General features: G+C 39.5%; 2 protein-coding genes across 2 annotated transcripts in view; both read left to right on the forward strand.

The window, feature by feature from the left end:
* PCBD2 (pterin-4 alpha-carbinolamine dehydratase 2) overlaps nt 1–5,271 on the forward strand; it is a 49,995-nt gene extending 44,724 nt beyond the window's left edge. The window contains exons 3-4 of the mRNA XM_079916061.1: nt 3,700–3,780; nt 4,974–5,271. Of these exons, the coding sequence (XP_079772187.1) occupies nt 3,700–3,780; nt 4,974–5,069 (177 nt within the window). The 3' untranslated portion in view covers nt 5,070–5,271. The remainder of the gene's footprint in view (nt 1–3,699; nt 3,781–4,973) is intronic.
* A 2,878-nt stretch (nt 5,272–8,149) lies between these two features.
* The window catches only part of CATSPER3 (cation channel sperm associated 3), a gene marked incomplete at its 5' end in the record, with an annotated part of 41,609 nt that continues 24,043 nt past the window's right edge, over nt 8,150–25,715 (forward strand). The window contains 2 exons of the mRNA XM_079918642.1: nt 8,150–8,193; nt 12,564–12,717. Of these exons, the coding sequence (XP_079774768.1) occupies nt 8,150–8,193; nt 12,564–12,717 (198 nt within the window). The remainder of the gene's footprint in view (nt 8,194–12,563; nt 12,718–25,715) is intronic.

The raw sequence follows: 25,715 nt of genomic DNA on the forward strand, positions 1-25,715 counted from the left end.
ATTCCTTCTTTATTGTATTCCATATAATCAAAATTCCCCTTTGAGGTTTTGCTTTTTCCCTCTCCTACCTACTCATCTAACTTCCTTGCAGAAGTTCTTTTACTTTAATTTGAATGTGTATTGTTATGGATGTTGTTAATTTGTGGATTTAGAAATAAATGTTTGGGGCTTCCCGGGTGGTGCAGTGGTTAAGAATTTGCCTGCCAATGCAGGGGACACAGGTTCGAGCCCTGGTCTGGGAAGATCCCACATGCCGCGGAGCACCTAAGCCCGTGTGCCACAACTACTGAGCCTGTGCTCTAGAGCATGCAAGACACAATTACCGAGCCTGTATGCCACAACTACTGAAGGACGTGCACCTAGGCAACTACTGAGCGTGCATGCCACAACTACTGAAGCCTGCGCACCTAGAGCCTGTGCTCCGCAACAAGAGAAGCCACCTCGATGAGAAGCCCGCGTGCAGCAACAAAGGGTAGCCCCCTCTCGCCTCAACTAGAGAGAGCCTGCGCGCAGCAATGAAGAAACAACACAGCCAAAAAATAATAAAATAAATTAAATAAATAAATTTATTTAAAAAATTAAATGTTTGGAGGATTAATTTGTTCTGTTATATGGAAGAAGGATTTGGAATTATCTTTTTGCTCCCATAACAGATAGAGTGTTCTTTCCCTAAGGAAGAATTAGGATCCTGTGTAAATTGTTTATCAGGCTTTTCGATATTTTATTAAATGTAAATATTAGGTGACAGTTGAAGGGAAATATGCAAAACTGAGGAAAATACAAATTTGGAGGGTGTTTGGATGTACTTTTTTTTTTTAACATTGTATGTAGATAGGGTAGATGCTTTTTCTTTGATCAATGTACCTCTTAGGATATGGATGTTCTCTTTTAAGTCATATTTGTGATGGAATAGATTTTACTACTACGCTGATAGCATGCTGGTGGTCAGAGATTTGAGGAGCACTTCTGATCATGTTCAGATCATCCATTCAGTAGATCCATTTGGCTCTTGGGCAATGTTAAAGGATTCTAAGCATCACTTTGGACCTTTTAGGATAGCTTGGTTCAAAGAAATTGTGGCTACAGGGCTTAAGAACTTAGACAGTGACTGTGCCCACCTGATTTCTTGTTATTCAGCTGTTTTCCCCAGTCAGTCTGCATCAAAGTGTTATTCCACCGTATATTATCTTTGTCTAGTATATGTGTGTCAGTCTCTGTTTATCGCACATGGGAAAAGGAGAGAGCCATTCTTCTGAGACAAAGCAACTGGAATCTTAGATTCTCAAGTCTGTGGGAGGGCTTTTCATTTACCATTATGTTTTGTGAGGTTAACGGTATGTCGTTTGGCCAGAAGCAGTAGTAGTAGCAATATGTGCATTCTGTGCCAGGTGCTGTGCTAAGTGTTCTTATATCCCCATCTCTCTCTCTTTTTTTTTTTTTAACATCTTTATTGGGGTATAATTGCTTTACAATGGTGTGTTAGTTTCTGCTTTATAACAAAGTGAATCAGTTATACATATACATATGTTCCCGTATCTCTTCCCTCTTGCGTCTCCCTCCCTCCCACCCTCTCTCTTTTTTTTTAATAAAAATAATTACATGACCGTTTTATTATTATCATCATTTTACTGATAAGAAAATTGAGGCTCAGAGTTAGATCACATGACAGTTGAGTAGTAGAATTGGGATTTGAATCCCTGGCTCAGAAATCCATGTCCTTGGGACTTCCCTGGTGGTCCAGTGGTTAAAACTCCACAGTCCCAGGGCTTCCCTGGTGGCACAGTCGTTGAGAGTCCGCCTGCCGATGCAGGGGACACGGGTTCGTGCCCCGGTCTGGGAGGATCCCACATGCCGCAGAGCGGCTGGGCCCGTGAGCCATGGCCGCTGAGCCTGCACGTCCGGAGCCTGTGCTCCGCAATGGGAGAGGCCACAACAGTGATAGGCCTGTGTACCACAAAAAAACCAAAAAACAAACAAACAAAAATAAACTCCACACTCCCAATGCAGGGAGCCTGGGTTCAATCTGTGGTCAGGGAACTAGAACATGCATGCTGCAACTAAGAGCCCGCATGCCACAACTAAAGATTCCACATGCTGCAACTAAAAGATCCCACGTGCTGCAACTAAAGATACTGCATGCCACAACTAAAAGATCCTGCGTGCTGCAACTAAAGATCCCGCATGTTGCAACTAAAGACCCTGTGCAGCCAAATAAATAAATATTTTTTTTAAAAAAAGAAAGAAATCCATGTCTTTAATGTCTCTCGGGGTGGTGATGAAATTGTAAATCTTCTAAAGCTAAATGAGAATAAGGCATTATAGGCAAACAGGGTAAAAATTCTCATAATAATTTAATACAGGTTAACTCTGTGTTTGAATTATTAAAACAAACTTTCTCATTTGACTTGTTCCTTCCCCTCACATAGAAAATCAAATTGTGAAATGAGAAGGGGTGGGAGAGTGAATATTGTTTTCCTACTGATAATTCCATACATAGTTAAATGGATTTTTCTTGAACTTCCTTCCTTTTCCTAATAGGGAAGACTCTTCTTCAGGCATTAAGTGTCAAAATGGAAATCTTTATCCTGAATAAAATCGATTCTGAGATAGGAACCATTATGAATGACAGAATTGTTTGAAAATGGCATCTTCCATATTTCTGTTAACTTGGAAATGCTCTCTTATGTCATTTGGTGATCCAAAAAACATAGCGCAACTAACATCAGATTGTTTTTTCTGGATAGGGGTAAAGAAGTTAAATATTTATTTATGTGGCTGTAATGGGTAATGCCTGTGAATTCCACTGTAACTTTGTAATTAATGTACCACTTCCTTAGAGTCTTACCAAGTATTTCTGCCTTATGGACACGGAAGAGACAAACTCTTCTACTGTTTGCAATTACCCTCATAAAAATTTGAAAGCAAGCAAAAAAATGGTTTTTTTCCTCTCAGGACAAGTTTGCCTTCTGCTTAACAAAATTAGGTTTGCACTTTCCCTGTGGTATGAAGACAGTGCCCTACAGGCCCCCACTTATGCCTGTGGCTGGCTCTGCAGCCTTCTGCCCCAAGGCGGAGTGCTTTCTCCTCGAAATGGCAGTGCTGGGCAGTAGCAAGAAGACCCTGAGTGGGCAAGCCCATCTTTTCTGTTCCACTCTGGATGTCAATGAAAACAGTCTCTCATCCCCTTCTGTCCTGCCTGGCGGATGGGATGGTTGTTCATTTCTACCGGAGCTTTGGCTTAAGACACACTCACAAGACATTTTCCCATAGTCTTTGTGGTCGATGCCTTAGTTAGCAACCCAGTCACTAAAAACAAAAGGAGCAGTGCTGCAAGAAAAGTGACTTCTAAGATTTGGGGCCAGGTAGTGAGATCCAGGACACTGAATTAAAGGGAAATTATTCCTTCTTTTGGAGAGTCTCGTCCTGAGGAAAATTAAACAGCCCAGACAGGTCACTGGGTGAGACCAATTTCCCGGTTTGTTTATTTGAGCCTGATTGTTTTTCACCATCCAGCAGCAGGTCACAGTCCTGCTACACTGCTTCCCCAGCTCTGTGGAGAGCATTCGCTTTCATATTTGATTCTCCAGGCTTCCCTGAGGATTCTAGCCATGTTTTTTCTGGTCGGGTTGCTCTGGTATCTCTCTCAGATCCAGGGCAGGGGGCACTGTCAGTCATCACTTTCGACTTCATCTTATGCAGGCATTTGGCTTTATGTCCCGAGTTGCCCTACAAGCAGAGAAGATGAATCATCACCCGGAGTGGTTCAATGTGTACAACAAGGTAACTGAATTGCCTGATTTTGGAATCACCATAATTATGGAGTTTAAGAAACTTCTTCCTTCCTTTCTTGCTTGTCATCCTGTGCAGCTAAGTGTCATTGTGCTTAGGAAAATATTCTCTTATTCTTTCTCTCAGAATCCCTGTGTATTACTGCAAATTAGTAAAAAAATGTTCAGATCTACTCAAGACAACAGTGACTGAGTTCTTTATTTTCATGCTTATCTTCTACAGACACTAGTATGGAAAAGTTGGGCCAAATTAGACTCCTGAATTAAACTTGAATATCTGTCATGTAGATAAATTTTTAAACCCTCTTAAGGTAAATTATTGAAAGAGATGGTAGCAAATAAGAAAGATACGGCCTTATTTAATAAATTTGCTCAAGAACTATTTATTAAATTCTCTATTCTCAGTGGGAACTGACCTTCCTAAGAGAAAGAGCAGACTGAAAAGACTTCATCAAGGAGTTTTAAGGGGGCACAGTGAGAAGAATAACACTTGCCCAAAAAGTGTCCTTGCCTTGGTGATCATGCCATGTGGAATTTCTTATCATCTAGATTTCTGTGAGATTTCTATTATCTCTTTGAAAGTCCTCTTTGAAAAAAGAAGATTTCACATTTTTGTGATTTAATTGCAATAATTCAGAGCATACAGGTACCAGCATAAACTTTTATTTCCTAGTTGCCTCTCTTTGCCCGTAATTTTGTTTTTGCTTTTTAATTGATTTGTCAAGAGGCAACAGTCTGTTCCTCCACCCCACCCCCACTTCCCTAATTTGGAAATGGGCTTTTTTTTAACATGGTTGCTAAGATATTACATTTGATAGCTTAGTTTTTCTCAGTGGCTTGAAAATAGTTGGTGTAATTAAAGTAATGGGAGTTAAAGTGGTACCTCAGTGTCTCTCTCTCTCTTTTTTTTTTTTTTTCCTGAAGAGTCAAGATTTGAGATTCTGGTAGCTCATTTGCCCTTCTTATGAGAGAACCTTTTTATCCCTAGGAGGCTGCTGGGCCCAGCCTGGAGTTTACTGGGTTTTAGAAATGCATTGCTTATTCATAATGTAGTATTTTCTAAATCATTTAATCTCCTCAATTCTCAAAGGTAAATATTGAGTAATAGATTGATTTCTGAACTACCAAAGGAGAGCATCATGAATTGCAACTCAGGGTTTTCAAAGCTGCTTCTCTCTTTCTTAGGTTCAGATAACTCTCACATCACATGACTGTGGAGGACTGACCAAAAGAGATGTGAAACTGGCCAAGTTTATTGAAAAAGCAGCTGCTTCTGTGTGATTTCTTCCAAAACGATGTAAAATCTTATATACATATCTAGCTCCAATGTCTTATGTACACATCTAGCTCCAATGTATTTTGAAGGCAATTTATCAACACATGAACATTAAGCCGTAAATTTAGTTCACCTTTTGAACGATCACATTTTGTAAAATCAGTGCTTAAATAAAAATGATTTAAACTTGAGCCTGAGGTATTTTTCATTATATCTAATCACATATATAAGGTAAATCAACCCAGGTAATTCTATTAATAATATTAAAAAAGAGAAATAACATTTTTAAAGACCAGAAATGGGTATGGGGGAGCATTCACACATTTTTATAACCCAGAAATTCAAGTGATTATGGTGACTTTACAAATGCATTGTGTTGGAGAGCAATTGTAAGGTAGAAAAAGAATGATGAACTCTATAGGTAAAGGGTTTAACTGTATGTAACGATTCTTATGATGCTAAAGTTGATTTGGATTTTAGCTGTTGTTACTACTTAAGTAGTTACTTAATTTACAGAGATCTCAAAAATTGGGTGAGCTGTCTAGTGTTTTATCCTTCCTTTTCAGACAGGGAGAAAGAAGACGACAAGTGTCTTGTGCAAGGCTTCCAGCAAGGTGAGGCAATAAAAGGATTCACTGTCACAGTGACCAACTTGCCAGGTCATTATTTGACATACTGAGGGGAGGAGGAGCCAAGGGTCATTTTTTCCCATCATTTGCATGTTGTGACCCCTGAACTGAGGGTATGTAGCCACTGAGCTAGAAGCTACTTGGGTATTATCCAGTAATGAGCTCTGTTTACTCCATGTGTCACTGACATGAGTAAAATGGAATATAAGGTAAGCTATTATTTAAAAGTTGCAGTAACTGTTCTTTGAGGGAACTCAGGAATGTAGGTATTAATGAGATTAAAAGGTAGATTAAAAGAATGTGTATGTATCTATCCAAGGAACATGCCTTATAGTAGTAGGATTTAACAAGGATCATCTTTATACCCTGCCTTACATCAGAAGCCAGAAAAATCACTCTGTGTTACAATAAGCAAAGCTTCTCATCCCCCCCACTCCCCACCAACCCTGGCCCCTAGTCTGAGAAGTCATATGGGAATATGATAAGGAGGCTGAGCTCTCTGAAGCCAGTTTTCGGCTGGTTCTGTTGGCCTGGCAGGTATAGTCATTTTGCCCTGCGGGTGTGGAGTATACACGGTGGGGTGGGGGAAAGAGAGAGAAGAGTCACCCCAGACTCTGTGGCTGCTGGGAGATCCAGAGCCTGGACACTAGAACTTGTACTTCTTTGAAATTTTTAATAGGGAAAGGCAGGAAATTTTTAACAGGGAAACGCAGTGGTTAAGAATCTACCTGCCGGGCTTCCCTGGTGGCGCAGTGGTTGAGAGTCCGCCTGCCAATGCAGGGGACGCGGGTTTGTGCCCCGGTCCGGGAAGATCCCACATGCCGCGGAGCAACTAAGCCCATGCACCACAACTACTGAGCCTGTGCTCTAGAGCCCGCGTGCTGCAACTACTGAGCCCACGCGCTGCAACTACTGAAGCCCACGCGACTAGAGCCTGTGCTCTGCAACGGGAAAGCCATCGCAATGAGAAGCCCGTGGACTGCAACAAAGAGTCGCCCCTGCTCACTGCAACTAGAGAAAGCCCACGCGCAGCAATGAAGACCCGACGCAGCCAAAAGTAAATAAGTAAATAAATAAATTAATTAATTAATTAAAATTTTTTTAAAACAGAGGAAAAAGCAAAGCCATGTGTTTTTATAAACTTTTTCCCATATTATAGATTTGGGAGTTTTTATACATTTTATTACCAAAGATTTCTAGCTCAGTGCTTCGAAGTTTTCTACATGAATTTTTAAACATGAAAAAGTGTAGACATATTTTAAAATAGAGTAAAATAGGGCATTCAACCCTTATGTACTGATCACCCAGATTTAACAGTTACCAAGATCTTGCCAGTTACATCATATAATCTCCCATTTCCTTTTTCTTTGCTAAAGTATTTAAAAGCAAATCCCAGATAGCATGTCATTTTGCCCCTACATCCTCCAGTAAACATCTCTAGAAAATATGGTCATTTTCTTGTAGAAACCAAAATGCCATTATCACACCAAACAAAATAAACTATGATTTCTTGGTGTCACCTAATACCAAATCAAATTGTTCTGAAGGTCAAGAATGTCTGTGGACAGTAATTTTGTTCTAATCAGTGATTCACATGAAGTTCACCCATCACATCTGGTTGTTGTGTCTCTTTCAGCTTTCAGTCTAGAGTGAGCAAGCCTCCTGCCCTCATTCCCTCTTTCTCTCCATATCAGTGACTTACTGTAAAAACCGAGTCCTGTAGAATATTCCACCTTCTGGATTTGTTTGTTTGCTCCCTGTGGTGTCACTTAAATTGTTTCATTGTACCTTGAATGGAAACCTTTCCCTCTATTTTGAATGTAAGTCTGAGAGGCTTAAAAACTATTAACCTGTACTGTGTATGGCACCGTGGAGAGAGCAGGGTACAGCGAATAATTGCAGTTGTCAGGACCTGAGAATGTAGCTACTAATTAGCATCTATGTGAGGATTTGACATAAGGTCCATGTTAAGGAGTGTCGCATCTGCTGGAACTCATGAACTTTAGAGAATCAAAGATCCCATATCAGAAGTCTGTGGTAATACTCCTTGTGGTAAATTCCAACAGAATGAATCCCCAGACTTGCTCTAAGTAACTGACATTTCAACTTAAAAGAGACATTGCCAAAGTTGGAGGCCCCAACTTTCCTTCTGTTCCAAATCTTTGTGATGACAGTGGTTTCTCTGATGTGGCAAGCTTTGGTTTCCCTCTATTTTCCTTTTAAATGATCACTGGAGTAGAGGGGGTTTAAATAGCTATGACCTTTGACCCTTTGCATGACCTCTATAGATAATAAATCAGGGCAGCACATTTGACAGTGTCCTTTTCTAAAATGAAGTTAGTGAAAGTTCTGAAAATTGTGGTTACTCTCTGACGATAGAATTTAGGACATCTTTAGATAAATAGAATAAGCATGATTCTTTATGTTTTTGCTTGAGACAAAGAGCAGCAGCACGTATGTTGCATATGGACACACACCTGACCTTCGGCAGTGTGCTGAGGTATTGGACTACTAGTGTTAATGTGGAGCAGTCTGTATACGTTCTAATCCAGAGTTTAAAAATATACTAGTTGAACTCTATAACTTTCAGTTTTGTAAAATTTCTGCAAAACAGCAAGAGGTGTAATAGGGTTTGGATATAATGTGTGAACTTTGTGTTTCAATTCTAGTTACATGTAACTAGGAATGACTCCTGGTCAGAAGACTAGAGTCACCAAGCTGCCGTGCCTACTGACTGTGTGCGGCGGCTAAGGTGGTGCTGCTCAAGTCAGGGAGAGTGTAAGTTGCTGCTAAAAGGGCAGAAGAGGTGGCCCTTTAGCTTCTCATCCAGGGTGCTTGTCCCGCCCACCTATCCACAAGAAGATACGGGTGATTTCAGTAGGCCTGGATAAGCTGGTTACTTCTGAGTCCACTCATCAGCTGGAGTTCCAGTCCCAGACTAGATTTCTTCATCAGTGACTTCAGAAAACACATTCAGGGACTTCCCTGGTGGCGCAGTGGTTAAGAATCTGCCTGCCAATGCAGGGCACATGGGTTCGAGCCCTGTTCTGGGAGGATCCCACATGCTGCAGAGCAGCTAAGCCCGTGCACCACAACTACTGAGCCTGTGCTCTAGAGCCTGTGAGCCACAACTGCTGAGCCCATGAGCTACAACTACTGAGCCCCATGCCACAACTACTGAAGCCCGCACACCTAGAGCCCGTGCTCCACAACAAGAGAAGCCACTGCAATGAGAAGCCTGCGCATTGCAACGAAGAGTAGCCCCTGCTCACCACAACTAGCGAAAGCCCGCCTGCATCAACGAAGACCCAACGCAGCCAAAAATAAATAAACAAACAAATAAAAAGAAAACACATTCAGCTGTGGTTGGCTGTGCTGATACTGTACACCAAGAACAGCTGGTCTCTTCTTGACTGTTTCCAGCTAGCCATCTTTCCTCACCCCTCCAAGCATCGTGAAAGAATTTTTTACATTCTTAATCTCTTCTTCATTTCTCCCCAGAAGTGTGCTTTGGAGCTTAAGGAGCGGAAGCATAGTAGTGTATCCTTGGGATTCCTGGAAATAGAATCCCACTAGGCTCAGCTACTTGAGTGAGCGTAAGGATCCCTGAGGTACATTCACATAGCACAGATTTACCGAGGGCCTCCTATATGGCCCGGCGGGATTAGGCACATTGTTGAATTGGGGCGGGTGGAAACAGAGATGGGGAACTGATTCAGGCTCTCTCTGAGCAGCTGCTCCAGGAGGCCACTGTCAGGGTGTGGGCAGGAGCCCAGAAGGCGTCAGGGGGCATATGACCAATGGAGGCAGTAGGAGGAGCTTGATCCCTGAGGGAAAGAATATAGACTAAGACGGTGAGGCCAAGGTTTGAAGCCTGGGGACATTAATCAAAGTGTTTCTTAAAGCTTTGCTGTTGATGATTTTAAGTGGAGAGATTGGTAAGATGTTATTTCCCAGTTCAGTATACCGCTTGCCTACAAGAGTATTTTTCTTTGTGAGATGGTCGTGTTCACTTGTTTCAGAATGCCTGGGGCAGTGGAGGTGGTGACGTGGTCACCTCCTTTTATTATGGCCCAAGGAATTAAGGTTCCAGGAATTTGACCAATTTGGCCAACTAAACATTTAATTCAACACAGGGCTACCCAGAAGCCTCTGTCTTGATTTGCCTTGGAAGCCAAAGGGGCTAGGAGAAGGAGAACGAGAGAATATATTAATCCCAAGAATTGAACAGAGCAAAAATCCCTATTGCTCTTGTACCTAAAACATCTCTACCCCAAGGCCCGTCCCTTACATTCTCAGGTGGTTTGTATGTGCACATTCTGTGTCCCCAGTTAGCCAGTGCTGGGCATGGATAACTTCTTTTTTTTTTTTTTTTTTTTTTTTGTGGTACGCGGGCCTCTCACTGTTGTGGCCTCTCCCGTTGCGGAGCACAGGCTCCAGACGCGCAGGCTCAGCGGCCATGGCTCATGGGCCCAGCCGCTCCGCGGCATGTGGGATCCTCCCGGACCGGGGCACGAACCCGCGTCCCCTGCATCGGCAGGCGGACTCCCAACCACTGCGCCACCAGGGAAGCCCCAGGCATGGATAACTTCTGCTCTTCCTGTTTCTTGGGTTCTAGCCCCAAAGCCATCAAAATCTTTCCTTGTCCTTCCAGGTGTCTCCAGTGCTGTGCCCTGGCTGTGTGCTCTTGCTCTTAGAAGCCCAGAGAATTTTGCTTTCCCCTCTTCTATGACCCTTAACCTATTTTAACACATTATTAAGGGCCTCTGTCTGTCAGTTGGGGGCACTTCCTGAAGGAGGGGCTTTTGTCTGGCCTGTCTCTCAGCTTTAGCCCAGAGCATCACAATTGCAGGGTGCTTGTGACTCTTTTGCTGAACAGAGGTGCTCGGTCTCCTTGGGAAGAGAGGATCTGTGGGTAGACCAATGGGGAGCTCTCCCCTCCAGGGGCCTGCCGGCTAGTAACATACTGGAATGTCCAAGAGTGACTTCATAAAGCAACGATGCCCTCTGTGGACACTCCTCTGAGGCCTCTTGGAATCTAGATGCTGAGGAGATTCCTAAGCAGAGATTTTCTGTTGGATGGAATAAAAATTGAAAATTTGGAAAATGTCTCAACACTTTTATCACCAGAACCACACAAGAGTCCGTCCTAGCTCACTGTTTGAGGATGTGTCGCCGCTGTTCTATGAGACGTTATGGAAATCTCAGTAAATACTCTTTATTTCTCTTTCTTGTTAAGAAGTGTGCAAATGGCAGTGTTGGGTCTCGTAGCCTCTTCCCACAGGCACTCATCCACTTCGCAGACTGAGGGGCTCGTCCTGGATAATCTGATTTCTCCAACTGGTGAGGCTGGTGAAGTCTCAGCCAAACAGTTGTTTCCTCGGCTTTCCTGTCACAATTGGCTGTTAATCAAGCGTTCAGTCGCACCCTTATTTGACCTGTAGACTGAATGACCAGTTTGACTCCATTTTGTCCTTTTTTATTCCCTACTATGTTAGATAATTTGAAGCCTTTTTTTTGGGTAATAGACCTGATTTCAAATCAGATAATGAAAATTATATATCTTGTTTTTAATAGGTTATAAAAGTATATAAATCTATATTTTTTTACTGTGTGAGACTGGGTTCACTTGTTACATATAATGGGGAAAAAGTAATACATACTCTCTGAGAAAAATTGGAAAGCACAGATGAACATAAATAAATAGGAAAAAGGATTACCTATAACCTCACTATCCGTAGGCAGACAATATCAACATTTTGGCATACTTCATGCCGAATTTTTTTCTACCTATTTTGCACAGTTGAGATAATTTTGAGTAGAGAATTCTTATCTTGCTTTCTTTCTGTTTTGCTATCCAGTGGCTCATAAACATTTTTCTAAATCATGAAAAAGGCATAGACATGTTGTAGTGTCTGTATAATATTCCATGAAATGGATATGCCATGATTTGCTTAACCTGTTTTTTTTTGGTTAGACTTTTAAATTGTTTCCAAATTCTCACAGCAAATATTGCTGGGATAAACATGTTTGACTAAAGTCACTGTTTGCATTTCAGATTGTATTCTCTTGGGGTAGATTCCTTGGGTCTGAGGATACAAACAGAACTAAGGCTTTTCAGAAAAGTTGGTCAGTTTACATTCCCCTGGCAGTTTATGAGACTGCTCCGTTGCACTACACTCTTGCCAGCACTAAATGTTATCACATTTAAGCCTTTGCTAATTTTATAAGCAAAATTACTGGTTTTACTTAATTTGTACCTCCCCAATTAGTAGTGCTACTGAACATTTTGGAGGGAACTTCATGCCATTGTATTTCTTTAATGAGTTGACTGTGTGTTTGCCCATTTTTTCTTAGGGTGGTCAGTTTTTTATGATTGATTTGTAAGCACTTGTATGGCTGATTATTTGATTAGCAGTTTTCCCTACTAGACTGACAATATTTAGTTTTGCTTACCTGTATCCCAAGTGCCTACTGTATTGCCTGGCATGTAGTAGTCATTCAATAAAAACTTGTTGAATGAATAAATGAGTGAGTTGAACAGTAGTTACTTAATAAAAATTTGTTGAACGAGTAAATGAAGATGGTGCTTTGTTTTGCTTGAGGTGGAGTGGTAACCATTCTTTTTCACAGGTCTAGAGAGGAGGAACTGAGCAACTGAGTGGGGACAGACCCACCCAGTAATCGTCATACATATTTCAGTGGTCATTAAGTCAGCATTGCATTGCAATTTTAAAGTATATATATATGTAGATTTATATTCACAGAAGGGCGAAAGCAGACCTTTGTCCCTAAAAAAAAGTGTGCATTATGCATTACCTTACAACAGAGCTATAAGATAATCATACCTCTTATTCAAATTTTTGACAGGAGGAAAGATACTCAGTGTCAGGCATTTGTGAAGAGAGTTATAATGAGTCGTCTCTTTAAGATAATTATGATTAGCACCGTCTCAACGAATGCCTTTTTTATGGTCTTGTGGACTGATTATAAAACAAGATACAACTTGTTCAGACTTTTTGAGGTAAGCAGACAAAATGGGTCCATTTTCTTCTGTTTTACCTGTTTTATTTCTGAAAATGTTATAAGATTTTTAAGGCATTTTGTTCAAAAATTTTTTCTGTAGAAGATTCTAAGGACTATTAAAATATACTCTAATATCTGGGAAGATGGTGGCAGCAGTAGTAGCAGTGACATGGTTTTTTAATCTCCCTGAATCCCCTCTTAAAAAAACAGAGCAACTAGATAGCAAAACCAAAAACCCATGGACAGGATTTATATCAAAACTAGTTAACAAGAGATCCTTACCAAGAGCCACACTGCATAGTGTTAGCATCTGTAGGAGAGGAAGCAGAGGGAAGTCAGTAAGTATTCATGTGGAAAGTATGATGGGCTGATGTGAGAACAGCAGTTGATATTAGGAAGGGTGTTACCTAATCAAATACTGGGATAGCACAAGAGGTTCCCGAAATTTATGAAGGGGCTAGAATAGTCCAGACCCAATAAACTTTTAAAACTGACTCTCCATAGCTCCTTTCAAGGACAGTGCTCCACACTTAGGAGAAGTATTGGGAGTGGAATGAAAATTGAACAGGTTAGAGACCCAAAGATGAAGGAAGAGAGGTTCTGATAAAATTGGAAGAGGGGAACAGCACCAGGAAACCTTAAAAATCAAGCAACCACATTTTAAATCAAGAGGGAATATTTGAAGTTAGAATCACATTTTCTCAAAGTCCAAGAAAATTAATTTCACATAAAAAAATGCAATAGGAAAAGATTGAGGTAAAATCCCATACAAAATTATTATAAGAAAAAAGAGAGTAAAGTGGAAAATAATATCATTGTAGATAATGAAAGCCCGCCACAAAGACATGTTCACAAAACAGATAAAAACTGTACCGTATTATTTCAGAAGAAAGTAAATGTTTAAGAAAATGATGTTAGATAGGAAAGAAAAGAGTGAGGTGACAAAAGTCAGAAAATAATTAGAAATAAAAGGAACTCATTTCAAAAATGAAGACTGAATTAGACTAAGAACAATTAGATATAGCAGATAATAGCTTAAGAGAAATTAAGAGAAATATAAGATAAAGTGGGGGAAATTCTTAAACATCAGTAAGAAATGAAGAGATAAGGATTCAAGAGAAAATGATGAAAATTGAAGATTGGGGAAAAATGATCCAACTTAAGGATAATAGGAGTCCCTGAATTTGAAACAGAAACAGAAACAAAGTAAAGGAACAGAATAAACACTAAAATCTAGGGACTTCCCTGGTGGTCCAGTGGTAAAGAATCCACCTTCCAATGCAGGGGACGTGGGTTTGATCCCTGGTCAGGGAACTAAGATCCCACATGCCACAGCACAACTAAGCCTGCGCACCACATCTACTGAGCTCGTGCACCTCAACGGGAGAGCCTGCATGCCGCAAACTACAGAACCCATGTGCCCTGGAGCCCGCATATCACACTAGAGAGAAAGCCCACATGCCGCACTAAGACCAACATAGCCACAAAAAAAAAAATCTAAAATCTAAGAAAAGTTACCTGAAATAAAAGAATTGAAACTATATTTTGAAAGTTGCATATTGAGAATATGGACTTATACAACAAACACCAGAACATATTCTACTAAAATTATTGGACTTTAAAGGAAAGAGGTGTGGGGGAAATTATAAGCATCTAGGCAAAGTGGCTTATAAGGAAAAGAAAATTAATTATTATCAGACTTTGCTATAGTAATGCTTTATGCTAAAAGAAAATAGAGTAAAACATTTAAGATACTTCAGGAAAGAAAATGTGAACCAAGAATTCTAGATCCAGCAAAACTGACTTTCAAGTATAAAGGACATAGACAAACTGTCATCAATGTTAAAAAGCTTCGCTAATATTGTTCCCATGAGCCCTTCCTTACGAATCTAGTAAAGAATAAGTTTCAGCCAACCAAAATGACTAAAGAAGTATCAACATTAGGACTGGCAATGGACATTAAAAATATGATTATTTATAGAACTAATCATAATTATGGGTGAACAAGGAGATAATGTAGCACCTAATGAATATATCCTCTGACAGTGAAGATATAGTATTGATTAAAAATGGGTAAGAATGGGGAGAGTCAATGCAAAAACAATTTTTAGCCATTTTCGGAAATCAGCTTTGTAGTGATGCTATTAGTAGTATTATTCTGAGACTGCTGTGTGTGTAACACAAGGATAAAGCAGATGGGTCATTATGGGACAGTTTAATTCCATTATCCTCTGTGTTCTTGAGAACCAGGTTACTCATGGAAGAAAGGAGATATGGATGTAATATAGACAAAGTTAAGTGAAAGCCCTGTAGTTCTGCATTTAAATTGGAAGTATCAATATAAACTACTGAAATATTTTACCTTTATCCATTGAAAAATCTAGAACAATGATCAACTTAGCAATTATGCATCCTTAGTGACCATAATGTGATCGTTTTTTAAATTAATTAATTTTTGGCTGCGTTGGGTTTTTGTTGCTGCATGCGGGCTTTCTGTAGTTGTGTCGAGTGGGGGCTACTCTTCTTTGAGGTATGCGGGCTTCTCATTGCGGTGGTTTCTCTTACTGCAGAGCACGGGCTCCAGGTGCGTGGGCTTCAGTGGTTGCGGAGCATGGGCTCGATAGTGGCGCACGGGCTTAGTTGCTCCGTGGCATGTGGGATCTTTCTGGACTAGGGATCGAACCTGTGTCCCCTGCATTGGCAGGCAGATTCTTAACCACCACGTCACCATGGAAGTCCCATAATATGATGTTGAAATACCATTTCTCACTAAAAGAAACTAGGAATTCTTAGAGAAATGGCTGATTGTAGAAAATACACCAGATGAGCTAGGAACATCTTGTTGTACACATAGCAAGGAAGCTATCAAAGATTACTGGGGTCATGTCAAAAGGGCTCAGGGGACAACTTGAAGAGGCTCCTACTGGCCAAAGATGGGAAACTTTGAGCTCAGTAAGGATAATAATTACAGTGGATTTTGAAATTCATCAAATAATCTGTAAACTTATAATTATACTAAAAAAGCTAACAGGTCACTTTTGGTTGGTGACAAGGACCTAATACTTTATCTCAAAAATTGTTGAATTAAGGGAAAAAATCAAGTATTACTGACCTTTCTTATATGAACTGTATTACTGAGTAACCACATAGTAGGTAAGGGGAAACATGTCTTTATAGAAATATCCTAGTTAATAAGTGAAAATGAAATGATAGAATATCACAATTTTTCAACCCCCAATGAATTATAGGACTTAAGCATTTTGACCATTAGTGACTGCTTCCCTCATAAAAAGAGACAACGAGACATTATATGCCTCCTATGAAAGAACAGAACCTATAATCTTTTTTTTAATTTTTTATTTTATTTTTGGCTTTGTTGGGTCTTCATTGGTGCACACGGGCTTTCTCTAGTTGCGGCGAGTAGGGGCTACTCTTCGTTGCGGTGCACGGGCTTCTCAGTGCGGTGGCTTCTCTTGTTGCGGAGCACAGGCTCTAGGCATGCAGGCTTCAATTGTTGCAGCACGTGGGCTCAGTAGTGTGGCGCGCGGGCTCTAGAGCGCAGGCTCAGTAGTTGTGGCGCATGGGCTTAGTCACTCTGCAGCATGTGGGATCTTCCCAGACCAGGACTCAAACCCATGTCCCCTGCATTGGCAGGCAGATTCTTAACCACTGTGCCACCAGGGAAGTCCCAGAACCTATAATCTTGCCAAAAAGATCAAACGTGAATCTGATCAAGGCTTTTCATCCAGCTGCCTATTTTCAGGCAATAGAGGACAGAGGAACATGAGTGTGCAGTCAACACGATCCAGACTGGGAAATTCTGCAAGTCAAGAAAAGTTTCTATTGATAGCTTTTTTTCTTGTGTAAAGACCATACATTCTTGTTTCTCTGCATGTCTCATGATTTCTTTTTTTGAGGGTTGAAAATTGGACACTTTAAATCATATAAGATTGGAAACTCTGGAAACCAGATACTCCCCCCTCCCTAGGGTTTTATTGTTGTTGCCATTCCTTTTTTTTTTTTTAAAGTGACTTTCCTGAACTATTTCGATAAAGTGTATATTCTTTGTCATGCGTGGCCACCAAAGTCTCTGCTCAGTTAGCTTAATGGTCTGCTAATGATTGAACAGAGTATTCCTTAAATGCCTGGAACAAATAAGTCTCCCAGCCTTTGCCAAGGCATGTATTTAATGCCTCAGCAGTTTACAAGTCTGCCTTAGCCTTCATTCGCTGCTTGCAAAGAATCTTAAGATTAGTTAGAGGTGACAGATCAGGGCCTTCTCAGTACTTTCCTGGTACCTTCATCGGGATCCCTAAGAGTCTTAATAACTTCTCAGTTTTATAGTTAGCCAGGGGCTTTCATACATGTTATTTTCAATGATCTCAACAGCCACCCTGGAAGGTGTGTATTAATAACACTATTTTACAAATGTTGTAAGGAAGCCCATCTGGTGGACTTAGGATTTCAAAAAAAAAAAACCCAAATCTAAAGAACTAAAGGAAAGTATGAGAGCAGTGTCTCACCAAATAGAGAATATGAGTAAAGAGAAATTATTAAAAAGAACCAAACAGAAATCCTGTAGTTGAAAAGTACAATAATTGAAATGAATTCACGAGACGGGGCTTCCCTGGTGGAGCAGTGGTTGAGAGTTTGCCTGCCGATGCAGGGGACACGGGTTCGTGCCCCAGTCCGGGAGGATCCCACATGCCACGGAGCGGCTGGGCCTGTGAGCCATGGCCGCTGAGCCTGCGTGTCCGGAGCCTGTGCTCCACAACAGGAGAGGCCACAGCAGTGACAGGCCCATGTACTGCAAAAAAAAAAAAAAAGAATTCATGAGAGGACTTCAACAGCAGATTTGAGCTAGTGGAAGAAAGAATTAAAGAAAAGAAAGATAGGTCAACTGAGATTTCCAGTGTGAGGAACAGAAAGTAAAATGAATAAATAAAAATAAGCAGAGACCCATGAAACACCATCAAACATACAAACATGCATGCAATAGGTGTCACAGAAGGAGAGGAGAGAAAAGGTAGAAAGAATATGTGAAGAAGTAATGGCCAAAAACTCCCCGAGTTTTATGAAAAACATTAATCTGCACATGCAAGAAGATCAACAAACTCCTAGTAGGATAAACCCAGAGATCCACCTAGACACACTATAAACAATTTGTTGAAAGACAAAGACCAAGGGAGAATTTGAGACCATCAATAGAGAAGTGATTCATTACATAAAAAGGATCCTCAATAAAATGAATAGCTGATTTCTCATCCGAAGCCACAGGGGCCAGAAGGCAAGCAATGTCATATTCAAAGTGCTGAAAGAAAGACTGTCCAACAAGAATTCAATACCTAGAAAAAACTGTCCTTCAGAAATGGAGAGGAGAAAAAGAAAACTGGAGAGGAGTAATGTCAGTGAAAATGCAGAGTAGGTAGCTCCAAGAGGCCACCTGTCCACAGAAACACCTAAAAAGAGGGCAAAACGGTCAGAACTCTGGAAAATAGCCAAAGGTTTATAGTAACTGAGTGAACACCGAATCAAGAAAGGGGCAACTTAAAAAAGGTAGGAAAACTTTGTAGCATTTTTACTTGTCTTTGGCCCACACCCCTCCTCAGCATGGTGATGGTTCTGAAGGTGGCAGCCTGTGTTCCCCACGTGGGACCCTAGTCCCTGGGTCCAGAAACAACAGAGAAGATTTTGTTCTTAAAGAATTGTTTGTCTGTTTTGACCTATCTGAGGGGGCTGCCTGAAGGACTGATCCAAAGCTATTCTCTTTGTTTTGGATAATCTGGAACTTTCTCAGGACAAAAAGGTGGCTATGCAGAGGGCATTTCTCAAAACCACTGAAAAGCAAATGAATGACCCACTGCCACCTGGAGCAAAAAAATAACACTTGAGGCAAACAATAGATACGCTGAAAGCCTGAGAGGACAATCCAGGGAGAGAGATTCTTTGGAAAGATAGGACATTGAAAAACTCCCATGTATGCCATACATTCACAGGACAAGATACATGCTTAGGAAATAACTGAGAACATCCCACGCTTTCACTGTGACTGATCTTTAGGCTCAGCAGAAGCCCAAAGTGAATGCTAATGTACAGCTGTAAGTGGCCTGGCTCAGCATTGAAGGAGTTCCTCAACACAGAGCCCATCTGCAAAGACTAAGAGAGTTTTTCTTCTCCCTCCCTTCCTCTCTCCTTTTCTCTTCCTTCCTTCTTTCCTTCCTTCCTTTCTTTCTCTCTGTCTTCTTTCTCCTTCCCTCCCTTCCCTCTTTTTGCCTGAGGCATTTAAGAAAATCTCTGTTTACTAGCTGACCAGAAACTACAGAGGAAGAGACTTCAGAGACCATACATTACAAAGAATACAGTCTTTACAAAAATTGTTTAGACAAGTCACTAAACAAACAGCTACTACCCACAAAAAGCAACAAAAACAAACCCTGAGGAGAGGGAAGAATTTGATTTCCAGAGTTACCACATTGTACAACTTAAAATGTCCAGTTTTCAAAAAAAAGTATGAAGCATGCAAAGCAACAAGAAAGGATGGCTTTTACACAGGAGAAATGAACAGAAACTAGTAATGGGAATTACTAGACAGAGACTTAAAGTCAACTATGTAAAATATGCTCAGAGACCTAAAGGAAACCACAGGCAAAGACCTAAAGGTAACCAGGAGAACAGTGTTTCAGGAAATAGAATATATCAGTAAATAGAAATTATAAAAAGGAATGAAACAAATTCTGGAGCTGAAAATATAATAATTAAAAAATTCACTAGAGGGTTCAAGAGCAGATTTGAGCACCCAGAAGAAATAATCAGTGAACTTGAAGGCAAATCACTTGGACTTATTCAGCCTGAGGAGCAGAAAGAAAAAAGAATGATGAAAATGAACAGAGTCTAAGAAACTTGAGGGGCACCATCAAGCATATTAACATACACACGCATTCCAGAAGGAGAGGAGAGAGAGAAAGAGGAAGAACGAATATTTGATGAAATAATCGGCTAAAACCTTGCAAATTTGATAAAGAATATATACGTCCAAGAAGCTCAGTGAATTCCAAGAAGGAGAAACAAAGAGATCCACATTATAATCAAGCTATCAAAAGTCAAAGACAGAATCCTGAAAGCAGCAAGAGAGAAGCAACTTGTTACATATAAGGAATCCTCCATAAGATTAACAGCTGATTTCTCCTCAGAAACTATGAGGACAGTGGCAGTGAAATGACATATTTAAAGTACTGAAAGAAAAATATTGTCAACCAAGAATTCTATATCTAGCAAAACTATCCTTCAAAAAATGACGAAGAAATTAAGATATTTCCAGATAAACAGAAGCTGAGGGAGTTTGCTTCTGGTAGACCTGTGCTACAAGAAATGCTAAAGATAGTCCTTTAGGTGGAAATGAAACTAGATAGTACCTTAAGCCCTATGACAAAATAAAGAACACTGATAAATGTAACTACATAGGTGAATATAAAAGCCAGTATTGTATTTTGGGTTCGTAGCTCCTTTCTTTGTCTGTATGGTTTAAAATATGAATGCACAAAACAATAATTATATAGTTAATGGGCACTCAGTGTATTCAGATGTATTTTGTGACAACAGAAACATGAAGAGGGGGATGGAGCTGTGTAGGAACAGAATTGTTAATATACTATTGAAGCTAAGGTGGTATTAGTTAAAAATGGATTGTTGTACATTTAAGAGGTTGATTGTAATCTCAAGGGTAACCACCAAGAAAATAACTTTAAAAATGCAGAAAAAGAAATGAGAAAAGAATCAAAATGGTACACTACAAAAAAACCCCTAAAACACCAAAGAAAGCAGTAATGGAGGAACTGAGGAACAAAAAAGATGTGACATATATTAAACAAACAGCAAAATGGCAGGAGTAGTTTCTTCCTTATCAGTAATTACTTTAAATATAAATGAATTAAACTGTCCAATTAAGACAGAATTGATTCTTTAAAAAATCCAAATATATGCTGTCTACAAGAGATTCACTTGAGATCCAGATACAAATAGGTTGAAAGTGAAAAATGCAAGAAGGTATTCCATGCAAATAGAAACCAAAAGAGAGCTGGGTTGGGTATACTCATATCAGACAAAATAGACATTAAAGTAAAATGTTACAAGAGACAAAGAAGGACATTATGTATTGACAATAGGGTCAGTTCATCAATAAGATATAATAGTTTTTCTCAAGTACCTATGGAGCATTCTACAGGATAGACCATATGTTAGACAACAAAACAAGTCTCAGTAAATTAAAAACTATTGAAATCATACAGAGTATTTTTCTGACAACTATGGAGTAAAACTAAAAATCAGCAACAGCGGGAAAACTGGAAAATTTCCAAATATATGGAAATTAAACAACACATTCTTAAATAACCAATAGGTCAAAGAAAGAATCACAAAGGAATTTAGAAAATACTTTAAGACAAATGAACATGAAAATACAACATAATGAAACTTATAGGTTGCAACAGAAGCAGTGCTCAGAGTGATATTTATACTTGTAAGTGCCTGCATTAGAAAAGAAGAAAGATCTCAAATTAATAACCTAATTTTACACCTTAAGGAACTAGAAAAAGAGGAACAAACTATACCCAAAACTAGCAGAAGAAAGGAAACGAAAAAGATTAGAGTGAGAAACAAAATAGAGAAATAATAGAGAAAAGTCAATAAAATAAAAATTCAGTTCTTTGAAAAGATCAACAAAATTCATAAGCCTTTAGTTAGATTGACTAAGAAAAAGAAGACTTAAATTACTAATAACAGAAATGAAAGTTGGGACATTACAAATGACCTTATAGAAAAGAAAAGTTTTATAGCAGAATACTGTGAACACTTTGTACACCAACAAATTAGATAACCTAGATGAAATGGACAAAATCCTGGAAGCATACCAACTACCAACCTGACTCAAGAAGAAATAGAAAACAGACATACTGAAACAGACCTGTAAATAAAGAGATAGAATCACTAATCAAAAAACCTCCCAACAAAGCAATGCACAGGACCACATGCTTCACTAGTTAATTTTACCCTGCATTTTAAAAAGATTGAATGCCAATCCTTCTCAAACTCTTCCAAAAATAGAAAAGGAGGGAATATTTCTGAATTCATTCTGTGAGGCCAACATTACCCTGAGACCAAAGCCAAAGACATCACAAGAAAGCTAGAGACCAACATCCCTTATGAATATAGGTGCAATAATAGTTGAGATACTTACATCTGAACCCAGCAGCATGCTTAAAAAGATTATACACCATGACCAAGTGGGATTTATCCCAGGAATGCAAGGGTGGTTCAACATAGAAAAAATCAACGAATGTAATACATCAATAGAATGAAGGAAACAATTGATATAATTATCTCAGTAGATGCTGAAAAAGCATTTGGCAAAATCCAACACCCTTTCATGATTAAAAAACCAAACAAACAATTTGAACTAGAAATAGAAGGAAAATTTCTTGACTTGATAATGGGTAATTATGAAGAAATCCACAACTAACATCATACCCAGTGGTGAAAGACTGAAAATCTTTCCCCTAAGATAAGGAATAAGACAGATGCCTGCTTTCACCATTATTCAACATTGTACTGGAAGTTCTAGCCAGAGCATTTAGGCAAGAAAAAGAGTTAAAATTTATCCAAATTGGAAAGGAAGAACCGAAATTATCTTTATTTGTAGATGACTTGATCTTATGACTTGATCTTAGAAAATCCTAAAGAATACACACATATACAAACTCAACTATTAGAGCTATTAAATGAATTCAGCACAGTTGCAGGATACAAGATTAACAACAAAAATTAATTGTATTTCTATACACTAATATGAACAATCTGAAAAGGAAATTAAGAAAATTCCATTTATAGTAGCATTCAAAATAATAAAATACCTAGGAATAAATTTAGCCAAGGAGATGAGAGATGTGTATACTGAAAATTATACAACTTTGCTGAAAGAAATTAAATAAGACCTAAATAAATGTAAAGACATCCTATATTCATGGATTACAAAACTTAAGAGGACTATCCAAAGTGATCTACAAATTCAATTCAATCCCTATCAAAATTTCAACAGCCTTTACAAAAAAGAAATTGAAAAGCACATCCTTAAATTCATATGAATGTGAATAGCCAAGACAACATTGAAAATGAAGAACAAAGTTGGAGGACTTGCACTTTCTGACTTCAAAACTTACTACAAAGATACAATAATGAAAAGAGTGTGGTACTCACATAAGGACAGACATAGACCTATGGAATAGAATTGAGATTCTAGAAATAAATCCAAATATCTATGGCCAATTGACTTTTGACAAGGGTGCCAAGACTTTTCAGGGGGAGAAAAATAATCTTTTCATCAAATGGTGGTAGGACAACTTGATATCCACATGCAAAAGAGTAAAGTTAGACCCCTGCCTCACACCATATATAAAAATTAACTTTGGACTTTCCTGGTGGTGCAGTGGTTAAGAATCTGTCTACCAATGCAGGGGACACAGGTTCAATCCCTGGTCCAGGAAGATCCCACGTGCCGTGGAGCAAGTAAGCCCGTGCACCACAACTACAGAGCCTGCTCTCTAGAGCCCGCAAGCCACAACTACTGAGCCCAGGTGCCACATCTACTGAAGCCTGTGTGCCTGGAGCCCGTGCTCCGCAACAAGAGAAGCCACTGCAATGAGAAGCCCTCAAACTGCAACGAAGAGTAGCCCCCATTTGCCGCACCTAGAGAAAGCCCATGTGCAGCAACGAAGACCCAACGCAGCCACACCCACACAAAAATTAACTGAAAATGGATCAAAATCCAAAATATATAAACTAGAAGAAACTCTTAGAAGAAAACATAGGGGTAAATCTTTATGACCTTGGATGTGGCAATGGATTCTTAGATATGACATTAAAAGCACAGGAAACAAGAGAAAAAATAGATAAATTGGACTTCATCAAAATTAAAAACATTTGTGAATCTAAGGATACAATCAAGAGAGTGAACATATGACCCACAGAATAGGAGAAAATATTTGCAAATTATATATCTGGTAAGGGATTAATATCTAGAACATATAAAGAATTTCCACAACTCAACAACAACAACAACAAAAACCCAATTCAAAAACAGGCAAAGGACTTGAATAGACATTTCTCCAAAGCAGACATACAAATGACCAGTAAGCGCATAAAAAGACGTTCAGCATCACTAGTCATCAGAATGCAAAATGCAAATCAAAACCACAATGAGATACAACTTCACACCCATTAGGACAGCTAGTATAAAAACAAACAAAACCCCTCTCCCCATAAAATGGAAAATAGGGCTTCCCAGGTGGCGCAGTGGTTGAGAGTCCGCCTGCTGATGCAGGGGACGTGGGTTCGTGCCCCGGTCCGGGAAGATCCCACATGCCACGGAGTGGCTGGGCCTGTGAGCCATGGCTGCTGAGCCTGCGTGTCCGGAGCCTGTGCTCCGCGACGGGAGAGGCCACAACAGTGAGAGGCCCGCATACCGCAAAAAAAAAAAAAAAAAAAGGAAAATAACAGGTGTTGATGAGGATGTGGAGAAATTAGAACCCTTGTGCATTGCTGATTGGAATGTGAAGTCATGCAGCCACTATAGAAAATATTTTGGTATTTCCTCAAAAAGTTAATCATAGAATTACCATATGATCCAGCAATTCCACTTCCAGGTGTATACCCCCAAAAATCAAAAACAGGGACTCATACAGATAGTCACACAGCAATGTTCATAGCAGCATTATTCTCAATAGCCAAAAGGTGGGAGCAACCCATGTATCCATCAACCAGTGAATGGATAAAGAAGATTTGGTATATTCATAAAATGGAATATTATTCAGTCCTAAAAAGTAATGGAATTGTGATACATGCTACAATGGGGGTGAACCTTGAAAGCATCATGCTGAGTGATATATAAACCAGACACACAAAGGGCAAAAATTATATGGTTGCACTTATATGAAGTACCTAGAATAGGCAAATTCATACAGAAAGTAGAATAGAGTTTACTATGAGATGGCTAGAGAGGAGGATGGGAATTATTGTTTATTAGATACAGAGTTTTTGTTTAGGATAGTGAAATAGTTCTTGGAGTGGATAGTGGGGATAATTGTGTAATAATGTGAATACTTAATACTACTGAATTAATTGTATACCTAAAAATGATTTAAAATGATCAATTTCATGGTGTGTATATTTTACCACAATCAAAACCTAAAGATAATAAATACTCAAAATGAACCCCCTCCCTACTGAATTCTACACTTTAAAATGATGAATTTTATGGTACATGAATTATACCTCAATTTTAAAAATTATTGAGCTGACCTGTTGGAAAAGAGCAACAGAATAAAATCCAAAGGGAGAAAAAGGAAGGAAAAGTAAAGGAAAAAAAAAAAAAGGAAAGTAGAAACAACCTAAGAGTCCGTCATCGGATGAATGGATAAAGAAGATGTGGCACATATATACAATGGAATATTACTCAGCCATAAAAAGAAACGAAATTGAGCTATTTGTAATGAGGTGGATAGACCTAGAGTCTGTCATACAGAGTGAAGTAAGTCAGAAAGAGAGAGACAAATACTGTATGCTAACACATATATATGGAATTTAAGAAAAAAAAATGTCATGGAAAACCTAGGGGTGAAACAGGAATAAAGACACAGACTTACTAGAGAATGGACTTGAGGCTATGGGGAGGGGTAAGGGTAAACTGTGACAAAGCGAGAGAGAGGCATGGACATATATACACTACCAAACGTAAGGTAGATAGTTAGTGGGAAGCAGCCGCATAGCACAGGGAGATCAGCTCGGTGCTTTGTGACCGCCTGGAGGGGTGGGATAGGGAGGGTGGGAGGGAGGGAGACGCAAGCGGGAAGAGATATGGGAACATATGTATATATATAACTGATTCATTTTGTTGTGAAGCTGAAACTAACATACCATTGTAAAGCAATTATACCCCAATAAAGATGT

This window comes from Stenella coeruleoalba, assembly GCF_951394435.1.
Source record: "Stenella coeruleoalba genome assembly, chromosome: 3".
NCBI classification, from domain to species: Eukaryota; Metazoa; Chordata; class Mammalia; order Artiodactyla; family Delphinidae; genus Stenella; species Stenella coeruleoalba.